The sequence below is a fragment of the Ursus maritimus genome, unplaced genomic scaffold (assembly GCF_017311325.1).
Source record: "Ursus maritimus isolate PB19 unplaced genomic scaffold, ASM1731132v1 scaffold_7, whole genome shotgun sequence".
Taxonomy (NCBI): domain Eukaryota; kingdom Metazoa; phylum Chordata; class Mammalia; order Carnivora; family Ursidae; genus Ursus; species Ursus maritimus.
In genome coordinates this window covers 36,379,127-36,402,083 of record NW_024426885.1, presented here as the reverse complement: position 1 = coordinate 36,402,083, position 22,957 = coordinate 36,379,127, and the positions used below count along the sequence as shown (strand labels likewise).

General features: G+C 43.2%; 1 protein-coding gene across 1 annotated transcript in view; it reads right to left on the bottom strand.

Moving 5' to 3' along the window:
* SLC16A12 (solute carrier family 16 member 12) overlaps positions 1-18,172 on the bottom strand; it is an 18,671-nt gene extending 499 nt beyond the window's left edge. Inside the window, exons 1-5 of the mRNA XM_008696347.2 lie at positions 17,977-18,172; positions 10,203-10,306; positions 7,328-7,471; positions 5,143-5,722; positions 2,930-3,189 (exon numbers count right to left, since the gene is read on the bottom strand). Coding sequence (XP_008694569.2) covers positions 2,930-3,189; positions 5,143-5,722; positions 7,328-7,471; positions 10,203-10,306; positions 17,977-18,086 — 1,198 coding nt within the window. The 5' untranslated portion in view covers positions 18,087-18,172. The remainder of the gene's footprint in view (positions 1-2,929; positions 3,190-5,142; positions 5,723-7,327; positions 7,472-10,202; positions 10,307-17,976) is intronic.
* Positions 18,173-22,957: the final 4,785 nt, after the last annotated feature.

Here is a 22,957-nt window from a genome sequence, read left to right as displayed (position 1 = left end):
AGTGTCCCATTCTTAGTAATCGCACAATAAATATTATTATTAATACCAGCAAATATGGTAGAAAAGATGAAAAATAGTGTCATTCAAATGACGGATGTTGAGATCATTTATTTCTGCTGTTAGGAGAATATAATTGTACTGAATGTTAGCAGTATTCCCAGTACCCACACACTGTTTCTCTTGAGTAACATAACATGCTTCTGGATAAAGCAGAATTCAAATTTTCCGTTGGATCCAGTCATCGTACCCCATGAAGTTTGAAAATCAGAACTCTGGGCCATTGTAGAAATTGCCAATGCAAAGTTCACTACGTATCATTTTGCAATCATGGCTTTTTTTTCCCCTTTATTTCTTCTTGCAACAAATTAATCTCAATAACTATTCCAGCTCTAAATTTTGAGGAGAACCAGGGCATATGATATGCAAAACATGGGCCACAATAATCAGAGAATCAATGGGGTCAAATTAGACCTTGGCAGGCAATTATTTTGTGATTAAAAATTTTTTCAAAACTTCTCTAAATGGGGGTGCCTTGGTGCTCAGTTGTTGAACATCTGACTCTTGGTTTCAGCTCAGGTCACGATCTCAGGGTCGTGGGGTCAAGCCCCACACTGGGCTCTGCACTGAGTGAGGCGTCTGCTTGAAGATTCTCTCCCCCCTCCCTCCCCCTGTTCTCTTTCTCTATTTCTAAAATAAATAAAATATATCTTTTTAAAAAATTCCTCTAAACTTAAATCCACTGGAAAAGTATATGATTTTTCCTTTCACCTACTTCATTAGTCAAAATGGTATGTAGAAATTGTTATAAGCCCCACAAAGTTTCCTGCAAACCAACTGCCCTCAAATGCTTTAGCTATTGTGTGACTTACTTATGCATTTCTGTAGCACGGAACAGAAGAGACTGAGTAGAGAATTGTCATTTTAAAGGTAATTAAATAAGAGAAGTATTACGGTAAGAGCTCACTCCCTAATCCTCCAATGCCTGGCAACAAGAATAATGTCTGATTTGCCAAAGGAAGGCCATGGATTGAAAAAAGATCCAGGACTCCCAATTTCATGGATGCGCTATGACTTTTTAACAGAATTACAGAATTACACTGCTCCTAAAGGTTGGTAAACACAAAAATCGGCTATTGAAGAAGGATGCGGGGACATTTTGGGGGCAGTACCCCAAAATGAAGCACTAAGCATGTAGTCCTATATCACCGAACTTAAACTGACCAGGATTTTTATCCATAGCCATGAAGCAACCAGTTTCCCCTAGTTTGCTGCTTTAGCAAGCACTAGGGTTTGGAAATAATTCTGAACTGTTTATTCACAACATCAGCTAAAGCAGAAATCCTGCCTTTTTCAAAAATTCCCTTCCTTTCTTCTAAGCAAATGTTTGGCTCATTTCTTTTTTGCCTATTTTCAGGGATCTTCACTCTCTCGGTTTTAGTTTAGGCAGGTAGTAATCAGAACCAGTTACTCTCGGGGCACCTGCATGGCTCAGTCTGTTAGGGGGCTGCCTTCAGCTGAGGTCAGATCCCAGAGCCCCAGGATCGAGCCCTGGATCCGGCTCCCTGCTCAACGGGGAATATGCTTCTCCCTCTGCCCCTCACTCTGCTCTTGGGCTCACTCTCTCTCTCTCTCTCTCTCAAATAAATAAATAAAATCTTAAAAACAAAAAAGAACCAATTATTCACAATCTTTAGTATGCACAAGCATCACAAGAAAGCTGGTTCAGAATGTAGATTCCTGGAAAGATTCAGATCACATGGGAGGATCAAGGAATCTGCCTTTTGTATCAAAGGCCCCAGGGGATTCTGACACAGGGGGTCCCACGACCTTATTTTGAGAGACACTGGCCTAGACCACTTACTCTAGGAAGGAGGGGGGGACTCTGGCCTGTTTGCTGCTGTCGGTGTGCCAAAAGCAATGCTGGTGTACAAAAGCAATAAATACTCATCAAATTACTTGTTTGATCACACTTGAAATTTCTATAGCATTTGACAGTTTACAAAACATTCTAGATGTTTTATCTGATGATCCCCAAATCTTTAAATCCAAATCTGGCCTCCCTCTAAAACTAAGATTTCATCCTTAAACAGCTCTGTTGGAAATTTTATTGGATATTTCAGATATCTGAACATTTCTAAACTCATTATTTTTTCTGGCAAAGCCAGGTTTTCCAACTTCCTCATTTCTTTCAATCATGTCATTATTTTCTAGGTTATCTCTGAGTTTTCCCCTCCTTCACCCCCACATGCTAAATTCAGTTGAAGTTTTTTTCCCAAAACTTCCTCCTTGCCCCCAGAACTCATTTCCATTTTGCTGCAGCTGCCCTGGTTCAGGACTTTATCGGTTTGCTCCTGAACTATTAGAATGGAATCCTAACTGCTTCTCCCCTAAAGTACTAGATCGATTGCCAGGTCCCATTTTCTAAAACATACTCTTTACCATATTACCCCTCTGTACAAAAACCGTAATACTACCCATAGTCTCTGAAGAATATAGGGCCCTTATGGTTCCTTTGGCTGGCACTCAGGACACTCCACTATGACACACTCACTCACCACCTCAGCCCCAGTGCCCACTATCCCCAACTGGAATCCTGTACTCCCTCCAGACTTCCTTCCGCATGTGCCTGACTTATTTATAAGTCTGAACAGCTGCTCCATTCCATTGCTCCCATCATTAGTGTGGAATGGAATCAGGACCCTAAGTTTGGACTTTTTCTTTCCAGGCAGGCTAAGGTCCCCATTGATTGGAAGAAAATGATAAAACAAGGATACAAGTAAGACCATGATATTTGATGGCTCTTGAATCCCTTTCTCTTTCCCTCTTCCCAACTTAACTTCCAATCCTCATTGCCCACGTGTGAGTTCACTGTTTTCACATCAGTCTGACCAACAGCAGAGGTGACTGGGGGCTCTCTTTGGAAACCTACCTGCGATGGGTGGGCTCACCAGGTACGGGACCGCATGAAGGAAGTACACCACACCGAGCGCTGAGGACAAAGAAGTGGTCCCCACTATTTCTGCAGTCACTACTGGGATCAGAGTCACGTAGGCACCATCAAAGTAGCCAAAGGTACAAGAGAAAGGCACGAGCAGGGGAAGACTTTGAAGCATCGGGAGGCAGAGATAGCAGAGCCCATCCAGTCCCACGGCAAAGAGGTAGCAGACATACCGGTAATTCTTCAGGCACCTGTGGATTTGAAGGTCAAGAATGAGTGCAGTATGCACGGGTTTTATCAAAGGGCTTCAGAACCACCGCCACCCAGCAATGAGCACTGCCGTCAATTATAGAGAAGGCTTCCCATGGGGCGTTATCTACGTTGTCTGCCATCTTTCTTCTGGCGGATGACAACACAAGAATTCATCTTCCCAGGAAACATGGTGTAGCAGAAAATAATATATGCTCTGAAGTTAGAAAGATGGAATTTTACATTCAGTTCTATCTACTAACTGCTTTCCTCTAATCTCAATTTCTTTAGCTATAAAATGGGAAGGTTACCTATCTCATAGGGTAACCCTAAGGATAGTTGTAAAATAACAGGTACAGTATCAGGAGGCTAACATTTTCTAGCAGTCTATCCTATTAGATGCTTTCAGATAGGTCATCATCTGGTATCTGGTACACCACATGTGCTCAAAAACCCAAGTTACACAAGGGAGAAGCTAGAATATGAAGACGTTAAAATGATTTGCCAGAGATTATGAAGGTCTTGTACTAGGACCACGTCTTATTTTGAGTCCTCCCCAAAGGTACTTCCATTCCACTTTCCCCTCTATAGCTCCAAACTCATCACTGATGCCAAATGGCACTGATACCATCATCAGTTCGAAGACCCAGTATACTATCAGCACCAGCAGTTCATGCTTTACAAACGTTTTTCAACCTACCGTCTCCTCGGAGCCTCACAAAATGCTAAGAGGTTAACAGAAAAATATTGCACTGGCCTGTCTCGCAGATGAAGCCCCTTAAGGATCTGAGGGTTAGTGATTTTCCCTAGGTCGCAGGGATAATAAGGGGCAGAGTCAGCATAAGAACTTAGGTCTTGTATATCTCCAGCTAGAGATGCCTCTGTCAAACCTATACCGGCTACTTCTTGTTGAGTTGATTGTCAAGATAGATACCTGTGCTCTCCCCTCTTTTCCTTAACCATTACATTTTTGGAATTAATTTTAAATATTATATTCATAGCACTGGAGAATGGCAGTGGAACCCTAATTACCAAAGACATAATATGTAAGAAGCCACAGGACGGTTGCTGTCCCAGGTCATAGCTCAAGTGTGAAGAGTCCATTTAGGAGAAGATGAGTAACTTGCTTTTTTCAATCTTAACAGAGAAGCATTAGCTGAAGAAACTACTTGGTAGATTTCGGATAACTTTGATTTCGAAGCCTAAAATTATAATGAAAGTATGTGCTATCTGTATCGTCAAACACAAATACTTGCCTATAGATAATGTGCTATTATTGCCCCTGATTTTCCTGCCTGGACTGAATTCTGCTCCTCTCTCCATTGCCAGCCAGTGTCTGGGGTTGTTAAAAAATAACTAAAACCACTACACCCAGCCTGAGGACTGACTCGACTTGGGATGGGATTAAATCTGTCACCAGAACTTGTAGTTACCACAGGTTTCTGCAACTTAGACCTCCCCACTATCCTAAACCATCTAGAACAGGGGTTGGCAAACTATGGCCAAATCCAGCCCACCACCTCTTTTTTGCACTGTCCATGAACTAAGAATGGTTTTCTATTTTTGAGTGGTTGAAAAAAGTCAAAAGAACAAGATTATTTTGATACGTAAAAATTATATGAGAAATTAAAATTTCAGTATCCGGAAGTGAAGTCCTACTGGCACATAACCGCTTGCATTTGTTTTTATATCGTCTACAGCTGGTTTGAGCTCCAGCAGCGGTCGGATAACTGTGATCACATGACCCACAGAGCCAGAAATGTTTACCTTCTATCCCTTTACAGAAAAAGTTCGCCAACCTCTGACTAGAAGGACCAGCAAGGGGGTTGGCTTCAGATATTGAAAACCTGTTGACGTTATTCAGACGTACGGCTTCTACAGGGTAAGGGGATGAGGGGAACTCAAAGCTCAGGGCCCGCTGGTAGGGAACCAACTGTGGTTTCAACGGCTTTTACCTTCTGTCAGTTAGCCATCCAAACGTGATATTGCCAATAATGTCGATCACCCCAAGTATGGACATAAGGAAAGCCGCTTGCTGGTGACTCACTCCGACACTCAGAGCATAAGGTACCAAGTACACGAAGAGAGGACTGCAGCCATAAGCCATGAAGAGAACAGAGATGGCTAACACGACGAAGTCTGACATCAGTAAAAAACTGTATTCCTGCTGCAAAGAGCAACAGAGGCAGGTCTGCACCCATTTTTTAGTCAAAGTAGAACAGGGAGACACTCGCTGGAAGTCTGGCTTCTGAGTTCTGCCGATGTGGTTCTGCTCTGGAGTGGTCTGGTCTTCTTGCAGAGTAATGGGCCGCATCAAGGCACCGCAAACGCAAAGATTCAACACGAAGCCCCCAAGGATGAGTAATGCCCCCCGCCAGGAAAACTGTTCAATAAGGAGCTGAACGACAGGAGCCAGGATGAAGGTGCCGATGCCGCTTCCCGACATGGCGATCCCATAAGCCAGGGCCTTCCGTCTGCTGAAGTACTTGCCGACCATGGCAATGGCTGGAGAGTAACAGAGTGCAAACCCAAGGCCTACGGATAGAGAGAAGCCCATGAGTGCTGGTTCGCCACGAATAGCCGCTGAAAGAGAACATCTCAGAATAAATGTATTTGGAGGAAGGGGAATCGGGCCTTCTGTCAAACCCTTTCAAAACTATTTTCTACACGAAGCTGAAGATGAGCCTCCCCCACCAGTCATCCACAGTGGGGAAATCAGAGCACATGTAGGCCTTTCTTCTTGGGAAGAAACCCTTAAAAAATATGGCTTCTTAAAATGAAATGAAGAACTCAAAAACTATTACACAAACTGAATTTGAATTAACTAGAAAATCAGGATAATGCCGACCTAAGAAACTTATTCTCCCCATCAACACCTCTTTTTATCTTAAATTAGACAAATCACCAGAGAATCGCCTCAACTCTTCACTGCCTATGAAAACACAACTCTGATACTCTGGACCATTCTGGAATTTGGGTTTAAATAGCACATGTGGCCCCATGAAAGTTCCAGAGTAATTTCACATAATTGGGAAATTTCATGCCAACTTTATACATGAACATAGCAATATACACAGAGTAACCTGAAAATAGTCCTTAAAGTCAGCAGAAAGCCTCTTAAAGATTTTCAGCTTCTATTCCTTTAAAGCCAAGGAAATCTGAAGGGTGTAAAACCTGGAATTCATGGCATCTAAATGGAAAAACAGAACCACCGTCAGCTCCTGTTCCCATCTGTACTGCAGGGTGACCAGTGATCCTGATTTGCCTGGACTGATGGGTTTCCCGGATGAGAGACCTTCAGTGCTAAGATCAGGGTGCTTCTTGGTGAACTGGGATGACTGGACACCCCAGAAGTTGGGCCCTTTGGGTTACGGGGGACAGATACCGTTTCTTAGCTGACAGAGCCAGATTTATAAAATCGCTATGAGATTATGTCCTTTATTGGCCAGATCGCGCCACCCCCATGGCACGGTGCCCAGACTGTGACTTAGAGCTACTCCACGTCCCTTTGGGTGATGGGGCAAACTGCCGCTCCAGTGCCACCAACTGATCCCACCTTGATGCTAAGCAGTCCCCTTAGGGTGTGATTTATAGAATGCACACAGGTTACTTCTCTTCCTGCAGGGTTCCCTATAGTTCTCTAAAGTATACTTCCACAGCATTGAGAGAGAATGTATGTGAGAAGAATATTCACAAGCAGGGGCTTTCTTCTTTAAATTGTAAACCCCCATTTATTGGACAGTGATCTTCACTCTAAAGCAGGGGCAACTCAGGTTGACCACAGATAGTATATTCATGTCTTGGCACAGACGTTGGGAGGGTGAGCATTGTTGAAAATGCGCGTTGCCTTGGCTAATATCTCATTGCTTCCAAGTACAGAGTCTCAGCCACACACCGGCCACAGGGAAGCCAGCAGCTACTCCTACCGCGTGGCCGAATTCAAGCGGTGATACATTTCTATTACAGCAGTACAGTCAGCAGTATTTCCAGCTCTTTTCACTGCTAGGTAAGTAGGCATGAGCTAAGTCAGCTAAATGATGCAGCTAACAAGATGAATATTTTATGGATTATGGGTCTGTTGATGTGATTGACAAAACCTGAATGGGGTAGGGTGAGACCAGGGGTGCAAAGTGCCCTTACCTGTAAGAACGCCCAGAGTGAGGTAGAGATGCTTCAGACTGGTGGCAAACGAGCCCAGGATGAGACCAGTAGATGCCAGCAAGCCACCCAGCATGATTCCCACTTGACAGGATAAATGGTTACTGACGACACTCCCAAGCGGAGCTTCGAAACCAATAATAAACAGGTTCAACAGAAAGGCCTTGAGGGCACTGTGAAAAAACTGTGGTGTTGCATTGGCTGAGCCAAGAATGATGGACTTTTACAGTATCAAGCCCGTCCTGCTCATTCTACGGATTTGGCAACTGAAGAGGGAGGAAACGACTTGTCCATGGTCACACAGAGAACGGTCGCAAAGCTGGAATTAGGATCGAGTCTGCTGACTTGCACTTCGCTGTTCCTTTCACTTCTCCATTCTATTACAGCCATAATCCCAGGGCTCTGGGGTGCTTTTTAAACAGTGAATCAGCTCCTTATTTAAATTACTTACCACTTGCACTAGGATGTGCCTTGTATGTTTTATATGGTATGAATCATGCACCATTAGCAATAATTATGACAGTTAGCTTCTGGGGAAGGAAAGTGGGCAACCCTGTGTGGCCAGCAGTGTTATGCGGGAAAGGCCAGGGAAAGAGACCACAGAAAAATTTCACAATCTGGTACTGTTTTCAGGCTTTAGGAAACCCTGTGGATGAGAAATCAAAACAAATGCTTCACGTCCATGGTGATATTTTGGTTGGCCTCGCTCTATTTGTGGTTTAACAATGTGTCAGAACTGTGCCGACTTCAGGTTTATAGAATATTAACTAAAGCTGGATCAGACTGAGGAGAAATTGAAGTTCAGGGGGACCTGACATGTCCACGATCACCAAGAAGTGCCACCGGGGCACCTGACATCAAGTGCAGGGTTATTTCACCCTCTTATTCTGTCTCCTCGGGCCTCCCAGACTGATAGCAGGGGACATGGGTGGGCAAAGCATGTGAATTCTTTCTATGGAACAACGCACGCTGGTAACAGTACTCCTAGTAACAAGATCAGAAGAGCAAGTTCTCAGGGTATCGGGAGAGTATTATTTTGTATTGATCAGGTTGAAACTGGGCCTCACTCAAACGTACATGATAAGAAACAGTCATCAGCCCGATGTCTCCTGTCTAGTTAAAACAGTGGCTGGCTGTATATATAACGTCTGGAAAGCAGGAAGGAGCAAACCTCCTGAGAACATATCTAATTCTCCAGGCTGCTGCTGCTATGGCTATCGGAAAGGGACAAAATTTAGACCGACCTCAATGAATAATGTTTGCTTCTCTGTTTATCAGAGGGCAAAGTGCCCCCAGTGAGTGTCCTATTTATGACTCCACAGCCTTTTGTCCATCTCCTGAATTCAACTCATTTTGCCAGGTAAGCAAGTGGGTACGTGATAATTGGATACAACAGGCCTGAAGTCCTTGCATGGCCTCAGGGCCTTGAATTTAAAAATGCTACATCTAACAAGACCCTGCTTTATCACACAGTCACTGTGATCATGTTGTCACCGAAGGCCATTTATTCCTCTTTTGGGGATTATAAATATTCTCGAAAAGATAACAGTGAGGGAAATGAGTCACCTGTGTCCTCTGAGAAAGATAAACATGGCTCACTTGGCGCGTTCATACAAAGGCCGTGACTAATAATGTGACCCTGAAAACAAAGTGACTAACTGATTAAAAAAAAAAAAAAGGCTAGAAAACACAAAGATATTATTTTTTGATCCCTTAAGACCTCCCAGTGTTATCAGTAGCCAGAGTCAACTTAGCCTTCTCATGAAACCTGCTTTTAGTCCTAGAATTGCTCTCAAATTCCTCCCAACAAAGGAAGCACATTTCAGCACAATTCAACTGATTCCTGCGTATGTACATTTTTTCTAAAAATAAATACGAATCAGTACCTAGAATGGAATCAGTTGATTTATTTAGGAGTTATTACTCTATACTACATAATAATATAGTATTTCCCTTTTGCCACCAAGACATGGCCTGAGGAGATGACAGTTTTTTTTTTTTTAATACCAAGGATTCATCTGAATGAAATGATTAAATGGGCCTAGACTGCGAATAGATCATTTCAACTTGACCCCAATCTCAGAAACTCTCTAAGACATTAATACAATAACTTTGGTTTAAAATGTTCAAAAAGAAAACTCTCACGGTTAGTTTTCCTCTATTATCCAGGTGGACTGAGAGATTCCATGAGTTTTGAGAATACTCTTTACACCCTTTGTACCCTTGGGGTTTCTTGAATGAAATTATAGCCATGGTGAGTGCACTTCTCCCATGACTGCCCCATCCTGCCTTCCCTCATACTCTTCTAAGAATGAAGGTTTATGCACGAAAAACGAAATCCGTGAGCCAAATTTTGAACCTCTGGGAAGGGAACTGAATGAAAACAAGCCTTGAGATGTGATGCACATATTACTGGCACTTGCTTAAGGAGACTGCATAGAAATGGCTCGCAGTGCTATCCAATGACTGTTTACATGACTGGAGAAGGACGGGACCACAGCATTTAGAAGAGAGAAGCCAAGCATATACGATATGATTAACTTCTTCCCAAAGCAGGAGGAGTCCTGTGATGCCCAGCACCCTATCTCATTATGGGAGAACCAAATAATATGTGTCTTCTTGAGAGTACTAACTACCTGTTCCATCTGCCATCAGCTGAGACCACTACTTCCAAGAGCACGTCTGGTTGGGTTTGGCTGAAAGTAGGATCGGTCTTTTCTTTTTATATAATCTTAGCCATTTTTAGCAAAGCCCTCCTACTCAGAAAAAAATGGGTAAGCAAAAGCAGTGGAAGGTCATTGTCATGTACAGGTCAAGAGTAACCAGTGACGGTCTATGCCCGGTAAGTGATACTCACCACAGAGCATGGTCACACAATCTACAATAGAATGGATCCAAGCCGTTTGTGCATAATCCTGGGTGAAGTATGTCTGGAACTCCACAAAAAAAATGGAAATACATCTGAAAAATACAATGCAAGCATTTTATACAAAAAAATTATGAATGAGCATGGACCTAAACCACAGCTTCAAATTGTGGTCAGCTGTTTGAATCTCCGTAGGCTTTAACCGGTTTTCGGTGGAACGTTGCCGGACCATAGTAGGTGGGAAGTCCGAAGCTATTGGGCCATCTAAAGGATAAAACAAATGTTCATCCACTGGAAGGGCTGCTGCAGCCAAGTGCATATGAGGATCACTGCTGAGGGAGGTTTATGGAAAAGATGGCAGGCAAAAACACGGGCCCTTATTTATCTTAATATTTTACTAACATCTGTGGCTTCTAAGAGGTTGTTATGCAAGTTAAAATTTGACAATTTAGAGTTATGCATCACCCAGCAATCTTTTTTTTTTTTTTTAAGATTTTATTTATGTATTTGACAGAGCTAGAGACAGCCAGCGAGAGAGGGAACCCAAGCAGGGGGAGTGGGAGAGGAAGAAGCAGGCTCATAGCGGAGGAGCCTGATGTGGGGCTCAATCCCACAACGCCGGGATCACGCCCTGAGCCGAAGGCAGACGCTCAACCACTGTGCCACCCAGGCGCCCCTCACCCAGCAATTTCAGTTCTAAGTTTTAACAAAAGGTAATAATCAAATGATGATAATAATAGCAATAATAGATACATATGACAGAACATATGCGGGAGAACTATTTATAATAGCCAAATATCCTTAAGAACCTATTTGGCCATCAATAAGGGACTGGCTAAATAAATTTTGACTTATCAATAGAATGAACTATTTTTAGGTGTTAAAAAGGATGATTTGATATGTATTTACTGATTTGGGTATAAATTCACAATACAACGTTTAGTAAAAAAGTAAGTTACAAAGTAGTTTATGTAATAAGGCTTATTTTGGTTTAAAAAAATAGTTCATATAAATAGACAAAGGCCAAAGCATATAAACCAAAAGTACTCAGTCATTATATGTGGCTGGTGAGATTATAAACGATCATTCTAGAGAGAGAGACAGACGTATAGAGACAGAGAAACTTTATGTTGAAAAACCGTTAATTACGTAGAAAAAAAAGACAGAAGTGACTCCGGAGCAATAATTTGTGTCACTGTACAACTTGAAATGAACGTCATACAGATCAGCAAGTTTCCTAACTCAGGGCAGGAGCTTTCAGGACTCGGTGACAGCAAGGGTGAATCAGGCCTTGATGGGGGTGAGATAGGAAGTCATCAGTCTCTTTGGAGAGGGCTACAGTCTAACTCATCATGCTTCAGCAGCCCACGGTAACCTGATCCCTGGCCTCGACCCCCAACGTCTCCAAACATTGCCAAATGTGCCTTGGAGAGCAAAATCAGCCTGGCGGCGAGTCTGCTCTATGGTCAAGTTCTACTTATTCTACCTTATACATATACCTGCCTCCACGTCTCTGCGCTCCGTTACCATTCACAATTCATGCCGACACCTCCCTCCTGGACTGCAGCCCACACCCTCCCAGCTAGTCTCCCTGAACCCACATGGCTGCCTTGGGTACATTTTACACTCCATGGTCAGAGTTACTAGAACACGAAATATATCCTGATGCTTCAAACTTTTTAGCACGACTTCTGAGACCCTGCATGAGCTGGCCCTTCTTAGTGTCCCCCCAGCCCGCACCACCATGCATTCTTCTCTTCAGTCAGACTGAATGCTTTCCATGACTTTCAACACACCACCCGTCCTCTCATACCTCTGAGCATCAAAGACTCGTCCTCTTTTCTAGGATGCTGTCTCAGCCTCCCTCATTTTTTTTAGTCTCAAGATAACAGTCAACTCCTCCAGGAAGGCTTCCCTGACTACCTGAGTCTGGGTTTGATACCTCTCTTAAATGTTTACAAGACATGCGGGGCACTTACCACATGATAGGCACATGGCGATTCCCTTTGGACGTGTTTGTATTCTCCACTACACTGCAGCTCTGTGACAGCAAAGGCCATGTCTGTCTTATCCTGCACTTAATCCCAAATACCCAGTACACTACCTTTCATGTACTGGATGCTCCTTAAATATTGTTCAAGGTTCAAGGTATTGAAGGAAGGAAAGAAAGAAGGGAGCGTTAGCATTGGTAAAGAAGTGACTGGAAGCTGAGGACGTAAAAAAGGTTGAGTAGCAACTTCAAGGACATAAATGAGGGAAAGGGAAGAGGAAGACCGGCTGGTGGCTACCAGGAAGGTGTAGCTAGATACGGTAGAGTGGAGATGTGAGGAATCTGAGTTCTTAAGACGGATCAGTGGGAGGGAAATGCAGAAGCTGGAGGTGAAGCAGCCTAAGAAAAAAAGGGTCCCGATGATGATGACATTTTGGGATTGTAAATCATAGTCTCTTCTCATTACTAAATCATTCCGAGGGATTTCATATTTGTGTGACTATGTTTCTCTCTTTTGACTTTTTTTGTTCTCTTGTTTCATTGCTGTTTTGTTTTCTGCTTGAAAGTTTTCTTAACTGACTAGTCATATCAGTCAAACTTTAGGTATGTAAAATTCAAAAATAATTCTTATCTAAACATGTGAGCCAGTTTGCCAGAGGTAAAATTTAATAACCACAAACATGCTTCTGATTGACCGTGACTTTCATAAAATATGGGAAGACTATTCTATCACTTCTTATTTGTTCTCAAAAGGGAAAAGTACTTTTCAAATGGTTCAGGCTGATGATTTATGGCTTCTAAACATAGGTGCGGCCTTAAAGAAAACAAATGTTATTGGGAACACGTGGGCTTCTCATTCCAGGAATAACTTTTATTGTACTTTGGAAAATTTGTGCATCTGACATGTCAGGAAAGCTGGGTCCTCACCTCTGGTCCTCACACTGAGTGAGAATTTTGATAAAGCTTCTTCAGCTCTCAGGGTCTCAAGTTCCTCATCTATGAAATAAGCGGTTTGATAAACTAACTGGATCAGCCATAATGCATGAGATCACGCTGCAGTGGCAAACAACTCCTGACACCTTTCAGGGGTTGGCAGGCTCTCTTCCTAAGAATGAGGAAACCGAGTATCACCCAAGGGTCACCTAGTATGAAATAACATTCCCAAAGATACTCTCTCTCAAGGGACCGTCATGCCTGCTGTCTCCACCTTGCCACTCTGCTATAAAATTCTTCTTTGGCTTCCGAAGAGCTGGATGCTGACAACATCTGCTCTTTGATCAAGACTTTCTTCTGGTTGATGAAGTTGGCCACTGCATCAGAGCAGGAAGTGGTCCACTGGACAGTGTAGCCTAGTAGCTAAAAGAACTACTATTCACTAACCGTGTGACTTTGTTTTATTTTTTGTTTTTGTAGCTCTTTAATTTTTTTTATTAAAGTAAATGTGTATTATTTGTACAGCTTTCTTCTGATTTTTATTTAAATTTTAGTTAACATACAGTGCAATGTTGGTTTCAGGATAACCATGTGACTTTGGCCACATCATTTGACCTCTGTGTGTTGTTCCAAGGACTAAATGATTTAATGAATGAAGAGTGCTTGGAACAATGTTAACCAGCACAGAGCAAGGAGTCAGCTAACATTAGCTATTACTTACAGGAATACAGCTGTTGTTAAAAGAGCTCCCCAATCCCACAGGACTGTAGACATCTACTGCCACTAAGTTAATTCGGATCCAGAAGAGGTTGAGAGAAAAATAGGTCTTAAAGCTGGAGGCTTTCTTTGAACATTTAAATCAGCTATTGCTTTTCAAGTCAACTCCAACTCAAGCTGTCAGTTTACAAATAGAATGTCATGTCATTTCACAATGAAATATGATTCTTAAATAGAGAATGTGTTTGCTAATATGCTATCTTGAAGAAAAAAATAAGCAATCAACACACATTAGCAAACAGAGAGATAAAATAAATAAGAACGACGGCTTTAATAGCCTGGACAGCTTTAAGCTTTATGGAAATTTCACATGTAAGGCAGCGTCATCAGGTACAAGGCAAGAACTAAAATATGATTTCAAAGTGGCCTGGGTCATGATGGTAGCATTGTTTGTAAAGCAAAAACCAGGGAGAAATACAAAAGTTCTTCGATAAAAATACATTAAATAAATTATGCTCACATCCTTGTGATGGAATTTTAAGCAGTTATTTTTTAGTGAGGTAGAACCATATGTGCTGATATGGAAATATTTCCAAGAGGTATTGGTAAGCCAAAAAAAAGTTCAAAACAGTGTGTATAATATGAAAAGAATATGCTTTATTTATGGATATAAGTTCTTACAATTTTTTTTGGACAGGTCTGAAGAAACTATTAACAAGGTTAACTTTGGGCAGTGAAACTGGCATTCAAGAAGTGAGGAGAAAAAGACTAGTTTATGTATCTCTGTATTCAAATTTTTACCATCTGAATGTATGGTTTAATTTTTTTTTAAGATTTATTCATTTAGGGGTCGGTTAAGCATCGTGGGCTCGAGTCCCGAGGTGGGGTCCCTGCTCCACAGGGAGCCTGCTTCTCCCTCCGCCCGCCGCTCCCCCTGCTTGTTCTCGCACTCTCTCTCTCTCTGTCAAATAAATAAATAAAATATTTTTTAAAAAAGATTTATTTGTTTATTTTAGAAAGAGGGAGAGAGAGAAAGAGAGAGAAAGAGAGCCAGGGGAGGAGCAGAGCGGGAGGGAGAGAGACAAGCAGACTCCCCACTGAGCTCGGAGCCTTATTCCCAGGACCCAAAGATCATGATCTGAGCCGAAGGCAGATGCTTAACCAATTGAGCCACCCAGGTGCCCCCCCCCATGGTTTAATTTTTAAGTATACAGTTTAAACAGGAAAAAAAAAAAAAGACTTATTTGCACAACAGGCACTGACCCTCTGCATGGACGAGTCACCCCGTGGCTGCTTTCCTTGGCCCTATCTCCAGTCCGCTTGGCCGCTTCGTGTTCATGACATTGAGCTCCAGTGCTGGCTGTGTCTTCACACTTTTCTCCTCTGAGCTTAATTCCGCTCAGCTATGCCCCTCTCAGCCTCTCCCATTAACCTCTGATAATAGGTCTTCACCACCAGCCACAACCCTGCTCTGGTTTCGGGCTAACCCCTTGGCAGTTCGGGAATGGGGGCTGCCCACGGTGATCACAAAGTGACTAGCAGAGAAGCGCAGGGATCTGGTGCAGATGGAAACCTCTTTCTCCTTTCATTTCTTCCTGGCCAAACACTACCCATTCTCTAAGACTTCACTCCAGGGACAACTTCTCTAGAAACCCTGCCCTGAACTGCCACGTCAGAATGAACCCCTCTCTCACCAGTGGTTTTTTTTTTTTTAAAGATTTTATTTATTTATTCGACAGAGATAGAGACAGCCAGCGAGAGAGGGAACACAAGCAGGGGGAGTGGGAGAGGAAGAAGCAGGCTCATAGCAGAGGAGTCTGATGTGGGGCTCGATCCCATAACGCCAGGATCATGCCCTGAGCCGAAGGCAGACGCTCAACCGCTATGCCACCCAGGCGCCCCTCACCAGTGTTATTTTACACTGTTTTTACCTGATGTATACTTGGCACATTTTGATTTGTATTTCAGTTATTTGCGCCTGAGCCTACCGGGTGGTGTTCCAACGTCTCTGTGTTTTTGGAAGCGCCTAGATGGAGCCTTGTCCTCAATGAATGCATAGTTATATCTTAGTGGACCTGATTTCTATTAAATCGAAGTTGAAAACTTAAGGGTACAACCTAAAAAAAATACGCAAGACTTTCAGCCCTTGGTGACAGTCATGGGTTCCACTGGCAATTCCACTGTGACCGAGAAAAAACTGAGACTCAGCGTCCTGCCAAACAAGACAAGCCACACAAGATGCTAAACGAGCACTAAAAAGCATCAGTAAATTAGTGTCCTTGACGTAAGTCCTCGATTTTCTACAGACACCTCCCCCAGCTAACTTCCATCGTTCCGGAGGACAACACTCAAAGAATCCCCATGTCTCCCAGCCTTAAGGTAGAGTACTCTCTACAGGGAGAGTAGAGAGCCTCTGGAAGAAGAATTTAGAAGCAACTGTCCCCTGGCACTATGACTTCTCATCACTGATGTGACAACGCTACAGAGATTAGGAAGCAGCCTACCTTAAGACAATGACGCCATCACCAAGGCAATTTTTAAAAAACCTACATCTGGTTAGACTATGCTGTTCTAGGGGAGAAGGTGCAGTGTTTGAGGGGACGAGGAACTGGCCACAGAGCTTCCTCAAAGTGCCTCCCTCTTGGAGCAGAACGAAGGTGAAGACTGACGCAAAGTCACTTCTCGCAATGCAAAGGCACCGAGAGAGGATATGTGTGGGATATACACATGTTTATGGAAGATCCGACAGGAGTGTGGTGCATGTATGAGAAATAACAGGCTGGGGAAACACCTGGTTTGTGCTGGAAGGAGTCAACGGATTATGTGTGCACATGCGATGGTAAATACACAAGCTAAGAAGTAAAAAAACCAGACCAAACCAAACCAAAACACAACAACTAGAAATCCAGTCCAGTTCTGTCCCAGCAGACCAAAACTAGGTAAGGCGCTTAACCTTTCTGAGCATCAGTGTCCTAATCTACGAGATGGGGCTAAATAAGCCTGTTCTGCCTAACCTGGGTCATGAAGACCCCACTACCCAAAAAATAAACTGAGCCTTCCTTATAAAGCACTGAACTTATTTCCAGAACTGTCCTGTCATGGAAATGATGGAAGCTTCCACATGTAAGAACCAAGAGATTCCTTTTTAACTCTATGACTCCTCACAGCCAGAACACAAGATCCATGATACCGATGGAAGAAAATTCAGACTCAATACCAATCACATTATTTTAAATGAATCTATAATTCTTAAATGATACATAACCAACCCTTATTGTAGTAAAAACAAATATCCCGCTTCTTTCCTGCATTATATATTGTTATGGGGGGAAACATCAACGCTTTTATTGAGGATGTCATCAAATTAAAGTTTTTAGTGCAAATTACTTTCTTGCACTGCTAAAGGCCACTGCCAGAGAAGAGCAACAAGGTGTTCCACTTGAATGAAAGCACATGTAGAGGAAAGAGCCAGCATATGCAGATTTCAAGCATGTACTTATTCCAAATAAAAATAAGATGAATGAGTCCCAATGTATACAGGTGTAACTTAAGCATATTTAACACTACACCCTTGAATAAAAGAAAGAGAGGAGAAATGAACAAGCGAGAATGAGAGAAGCCTGTACTTCTACTGTTACTTTCCTTCAACCTAGAACTTAGCCTCCAGCACCACAGCCAAGTGTCAAATGAAGCAGAAGAATTTAAATTCTAGGTTTTAAGCTTCTAACGGCTCAGTATCTGGTGAGTCAAGAGGTTTTCAAGGATTGTTGTGACCTTACGTATTTTTCTTTTCTGGGATGAGTTGCTTATGAAAACAAATGGCTAGAATAGCCATAACATTTAGTCTAAAAATGTCCTAACACTCCAGGTTTATGTGGCAGATATTATAGAAGACGCCACTATCCAGGACTTTCAAGTGTCAGAAAATCACATTCCTTGCAGAGGAAAAGACATCCAAACATAGGGGAAACACACACACACACACACACACACACACACACACACACACGTCATGCATACACACAGATATTTTCACAATGACAGTTTCAGAAATAGAATGAAGCAGACTTAGAAGAACAGACAAGCCAGATCATCTTAATCAATGAAGAAGAGAATGCCCCATACCTGGTGACCGCCCGGGTGCAGATGGTAACGAGGAAACAGCCAGCCACGATCATCCAGCCCCAGCCTCCATCTGGAGGAGAGCTGGACCGAACTCTAGCTCCTTTTGCCATGGCTTCAATTCTTTTTTCTTCCTTTTCGAGTTACTCCAATAGCCCAGTTATGATCCTGGAAGATGTTTGCCGTCCAGTGACTTCCAATTGGCATTCAAGACTGGCAGAGAATGCTACCTGGCACATAGGTTACCGGCCATCTAAAACAAAAATCAGGACATATTTATATTTTACGGTCATATCCAAAGGTTGATTTTTCACTTGACAAAAATGATCATTACTTTCCTGTTAAATATGATTATCTGTAACTATGAATGCTGGACTGAGGCAAAGACCATTAGTTGTCCTTGGTACCCATTCTTCTTCTTTTTAGTAAGAGATCCTCCCATAATTTAGCCAAATCCATGTCCACCCAGTTGGATACCAGATTTCGTAGCTTCTCTTGCAGGTAGATGTGGCAACATGGTTTAGTTTAAATAAAAGGGATGGCAGGAAAAGCGATGAGCCATTTCTGGCTCATGAGCTCAAAGACAGAGGCGCTTTCCCAGGACTTCCACCACCCCCTTCCCCACAGACGAGCATGGATGCGGCGGTGAGACAGCTTCACCCACACAGACCAGGACAGCACCCGGGGGCCTGGCGGAGCTACAGGGCAGAAGGAGCCTGGGTCCCCCAGGTGATGGTGGAGAAGGGCTGCCTCTCCAGCTCCGGACTTTACAGACCTCTACCCTGTTATACAAAATACCAAAAAGCTTCCATCTTATTTGAGCCTCTGTATTTTGGAGCCTCTCTGTTACAACAGCTTAGACCATGGCCTACTTATGGCACTGAATGAGTCTGATAGTAACTTCTCTGGCATTGCTCACTAGCAATGCTATAATTTTTATTTATTTTTATTTTTTAAATTTCTTCTTCAATGCTATCATTTTTTAAGTGTGTAATGAAGGAAAGAAGAGAATGACAAATAAATGAACCAGAATAGAGAGCCCAGCAGCAAGTACATAATGATTCAATATAGCTAAATAAGGTAGCAGAGATTGGTGGAGAAAAAAGGATTACTCACTATATCAGGTTACAACTCTCCCCCTAGTTCTTAACCTTCTGGATAGGTCAGAGTTAAATGAAAAAAAAAAATCATTAAAAATCTAGATGAAAATATAGGCAAATATTTATCTGATATCTCGATAGCAGAAGGACTCTCTGAGATGTAAAGTAATGTAACAAACCAAGAGGAAATTTTGGTTGATTCATCTAAATTAAGATTTAACATTTCTATATTACACAAGATGTAATAAATAAAGCCAAATGATAAACCACAGACTTGCGAAAAAAACATTAGCAATACATGGTTCGAAGAAGTAATATCTGCAACATCAATTCATTCAACTACCGGCACTTACTGAGTGACTACTGGGTGCCAGGCAGATTTCAGGGCACCAGGAATCCTTATGGTGGGCAGACGCTCAGGTACTCCTATGGTCCCGCCCCCTGCTGTTCTCGACTGTGTATAATCCCTCCCCTTGAGTGTGGGTGGGACCTGAGACTTGCTCCTAACCAGAGTAGGGCACAAGTGACAGGACAGGAATCCCATGATTATGTCATGTTATGTAAGACTCGGTCTTGCTAGAAAACTTGCTCTCACTCTCCTGCTGGCCTTGAAGAAGAAGCTGCCATATTGCACACTGCCTATGGAGGGGGCCGCGTGGAGGGGACTGTGGGCAGCCTGTGGGAGCTGAGGACAGCCTCCAGGAGACAGCAAAAAGCTGAAATTCTCAGTCCTACAGCAAAATGGAAATAAATTCTGCCACAATATCTCAAGCAAGCTTAGAAGCAGATTCTTTCCTGATGAGCTTGGCTGACATTGTGACCGCAGCCTGTGACATCCTGAGCCGAGGACCCTGTTAAGCCGTCCTGGATTCTGACCCCACAGAAGCTATGATATAAGGTGTTCCTTAAAGCATTCTTTAGCATAACAAACAGGTTTCTGAATTACTTTTAGGGATGAATTATTTAAGGCACAGAAATAAGAGTTTTGACAGATCCTTCCTCCACGGGATGGAGTGAATCACTCAGTTGTTGGTACAACTTGATTATGGTCACCAGACAAAATCTGAGGTAATATTAATTCAATAAAACATCATTTCAAATATGACAAAGCATGGATTATTTGGAACACAGGCCATGTACCACTTGGTAAATTATGGGCAAACCAAATAAATACAAATTGTTTTAACTTTAAAACCACATTTTTTTTCAAAGAAAATAGCTCACAGTAGAATCTTGCAATCTTTAAAGCTGCCAGAACGGGGGGGGGCCTGGGTGGCACAGTCGTTAAGCGTCTGCCCTCGGCTCAGGGCGTGATCCCGGCATTCTGGGATTGAGCCCCACATCAGGCTTCTCTGCTAGGAGCCTGCTTCTTCCTCTCCCACTTCCCCTGCTTGCGTTCCCTCTCTCGGTGGCTGTCTCTCTCTCTGTCAAATAAATAAATAAAATCTTTATAAAAAAAAAAAAGCCAGAACAAACTGGCAACCTGTGAGTTCAGCAAGCAAAATACAGAGCAAAGATAGTGAATGGGATTCATTTCTTTATAAGAGAGGCCCCAAGAGCTCTTACCCCTTCTGCCCTATGAGGACACAGCATGAAGAAGACTGTCTAGGAGCAAGGAGATGGGCTCTCACCCAAAACCAATTCTGCTAGCACCTTGACCTTGAACTTCCCACCTCCAGAACTCTGAGAAATAAAGGTTTGTAATCTAAGCCATCTAGTCTAGAGTAGTTTTGTTATAATAACCCAAATGGACTTCAGATCTCCCAATTCTCTTGAGAAAGTGGAAGTGGGAGAGACACCGGGCAGGCATTCCCTTGTGGCAGCTGTCAGAGCTCCAGCGAAGGAGCAGCACATTCCTGGATCAGGACTGTACCCCCCACTCCACCCTGTCCCTGACCTCCTGTGCTGTCCAACCCCGCGGTCTCACTCATACCCAACACCGGACAGGCCCCTGCAAGCAATAGCTTCTCTACTTTTGCCGATACCGCGTTGCCCTAAGTCAGAGTTTCTTGAAGGGCCAGATGTGAGTCACATTCATGGGATGCTTATGTCCCGCGCTCCCTCTCACAATTTCAACGTCGCCAGCATTTGAAGTTCTACCCACACCTGCATGCACGCGCGCGCACACACACACACACACACACACACACACACACAGTGAAACAGCTCACTACTTAGACATAATTGGGAGCCAGGTGTCACGAAATGGTGGAATCAATTGTACAAGTAAAACAGCCAAAGCTCCGAAAGCTCTGGGCCTGGGTTTAGTTCTAGCCTGTGTAGTTTTTCCATTAAAATAACCCCAAGGTTAAGCTCTTTTCCGACTGAAGACTGGAAATCCACCAACACATAAATGTCCAGTATCCGGACCGTCCTCAGTCAGTGCTGCCCAGGGCTGTTCAAGAATGCTGAACCAGGGGCGCCTGGGCGGCTCAGGTCATGGTCCTGCAGTCCTGGGATCGAGCCCCGCATTGGGCTCCCTGCTCAGCGCGGAGCCTGCTTCTCCCTCTCCCTCTGCCTGCAGCTCCCCCTGCTTGTGCTCTCTCTCTCTCTGCGTCAAATAAATCTTAAAAAAAAAAAAAAAAAAAAAAGAATGCTGAAACAGGCAGTGAAATAGAGTGCAATAGAACAAGAATTAGAAAGTTATTCAAATTCTTTGAACAGTAATCTCATCGCTGGGAAGTTATCCTAGGAAAACAATTTAAGGGAAGACAGCCACTAGGGGTGGACAATAATAGTTGCATTATGAATAATATATGACACAGAGACAACTTAGGTGCCCAGCAACTGGGAAGTGTTTCGAGCGTTATGACACATGAACAAATGGAACTATATCCAATCCTTTAAAACCATAAACAAGAAGAGATTATTGTAACATGGGAAAACATCTATGATGCCACGTTAAGGTGAAAGGAAGTCTCTAGAACTGTGTGCACACTGTCAGGAGAAGCTAGGTAAAACTTACATAGACGTTGTATACTTGCAACCAGCACAAAGAATAGAAGGATATGCAAAAAGGTATACAGTTGCAAAGATGATGCAAAAAGGTACACAGCTGGTATAATCGTTAGGAATCATTTTCAAAATTGTATTCAATACCATTTTATATACAGCTTCTTAGATCGGGTCTACTCCTGGATGTAAATATGACCACAGACGTTTCCTTTGTGTGGCGCCTCAAGGACTAGAAAGCACCATATCACTTATTGAAACAACACAGTGAAAATTAGGTGACTGTTCAGTAGAGGACGTGACGTACGTAACAAGCCCCCGGCAAAATAAAATGTTCCGTCTCATTACAAAAATCTTAAGCATCATTAACTTTTCCTTCGCCTCTTGTGTCTCCAGATGATTCCATTTTCATTTGTTTTAGTTGAACCCCTCTCTCTGGCATTCCCACATCTTATGAGTTAAGAACCAATTTGTGCAGGTCTCTCCAAAAAACACAATTGCAAGAGTCCAAGCCGTGCAAGGCTGACAGCACCAGGAGCAGAGGTCTGTTGTAAGCTAAAGCCAACCTGGGTAAAAGCACAGAGCCGGGAACATTCTCACAGGATTCCGGGGTGGGGAGAAGCGGCTTTAAAAGCATCAGGATGCGGTACCATGATGAATAATTCCTCACGAACAGGCCCACTTGAGCCTCACAAGCCTCAGAGACGGGCCCTGTTTTCTCCAGTTCACGAGGACGGAGCTGAAGCCCACAGGAGTGAAGGGACTCACCCGGCAGCGCAACATGGAGATACAGGTGGAGGGAGAGCCTGGCAGATTTTGCACAGTGCGCTTGCCCATCCACCCTCCAGATTTCCAAACGGCTATTGGGCATTGCTGTCAACAAGCCACGCAAGCAATGGTGAAGCTTGAGCACCCACTCGTGTGAGTGATCA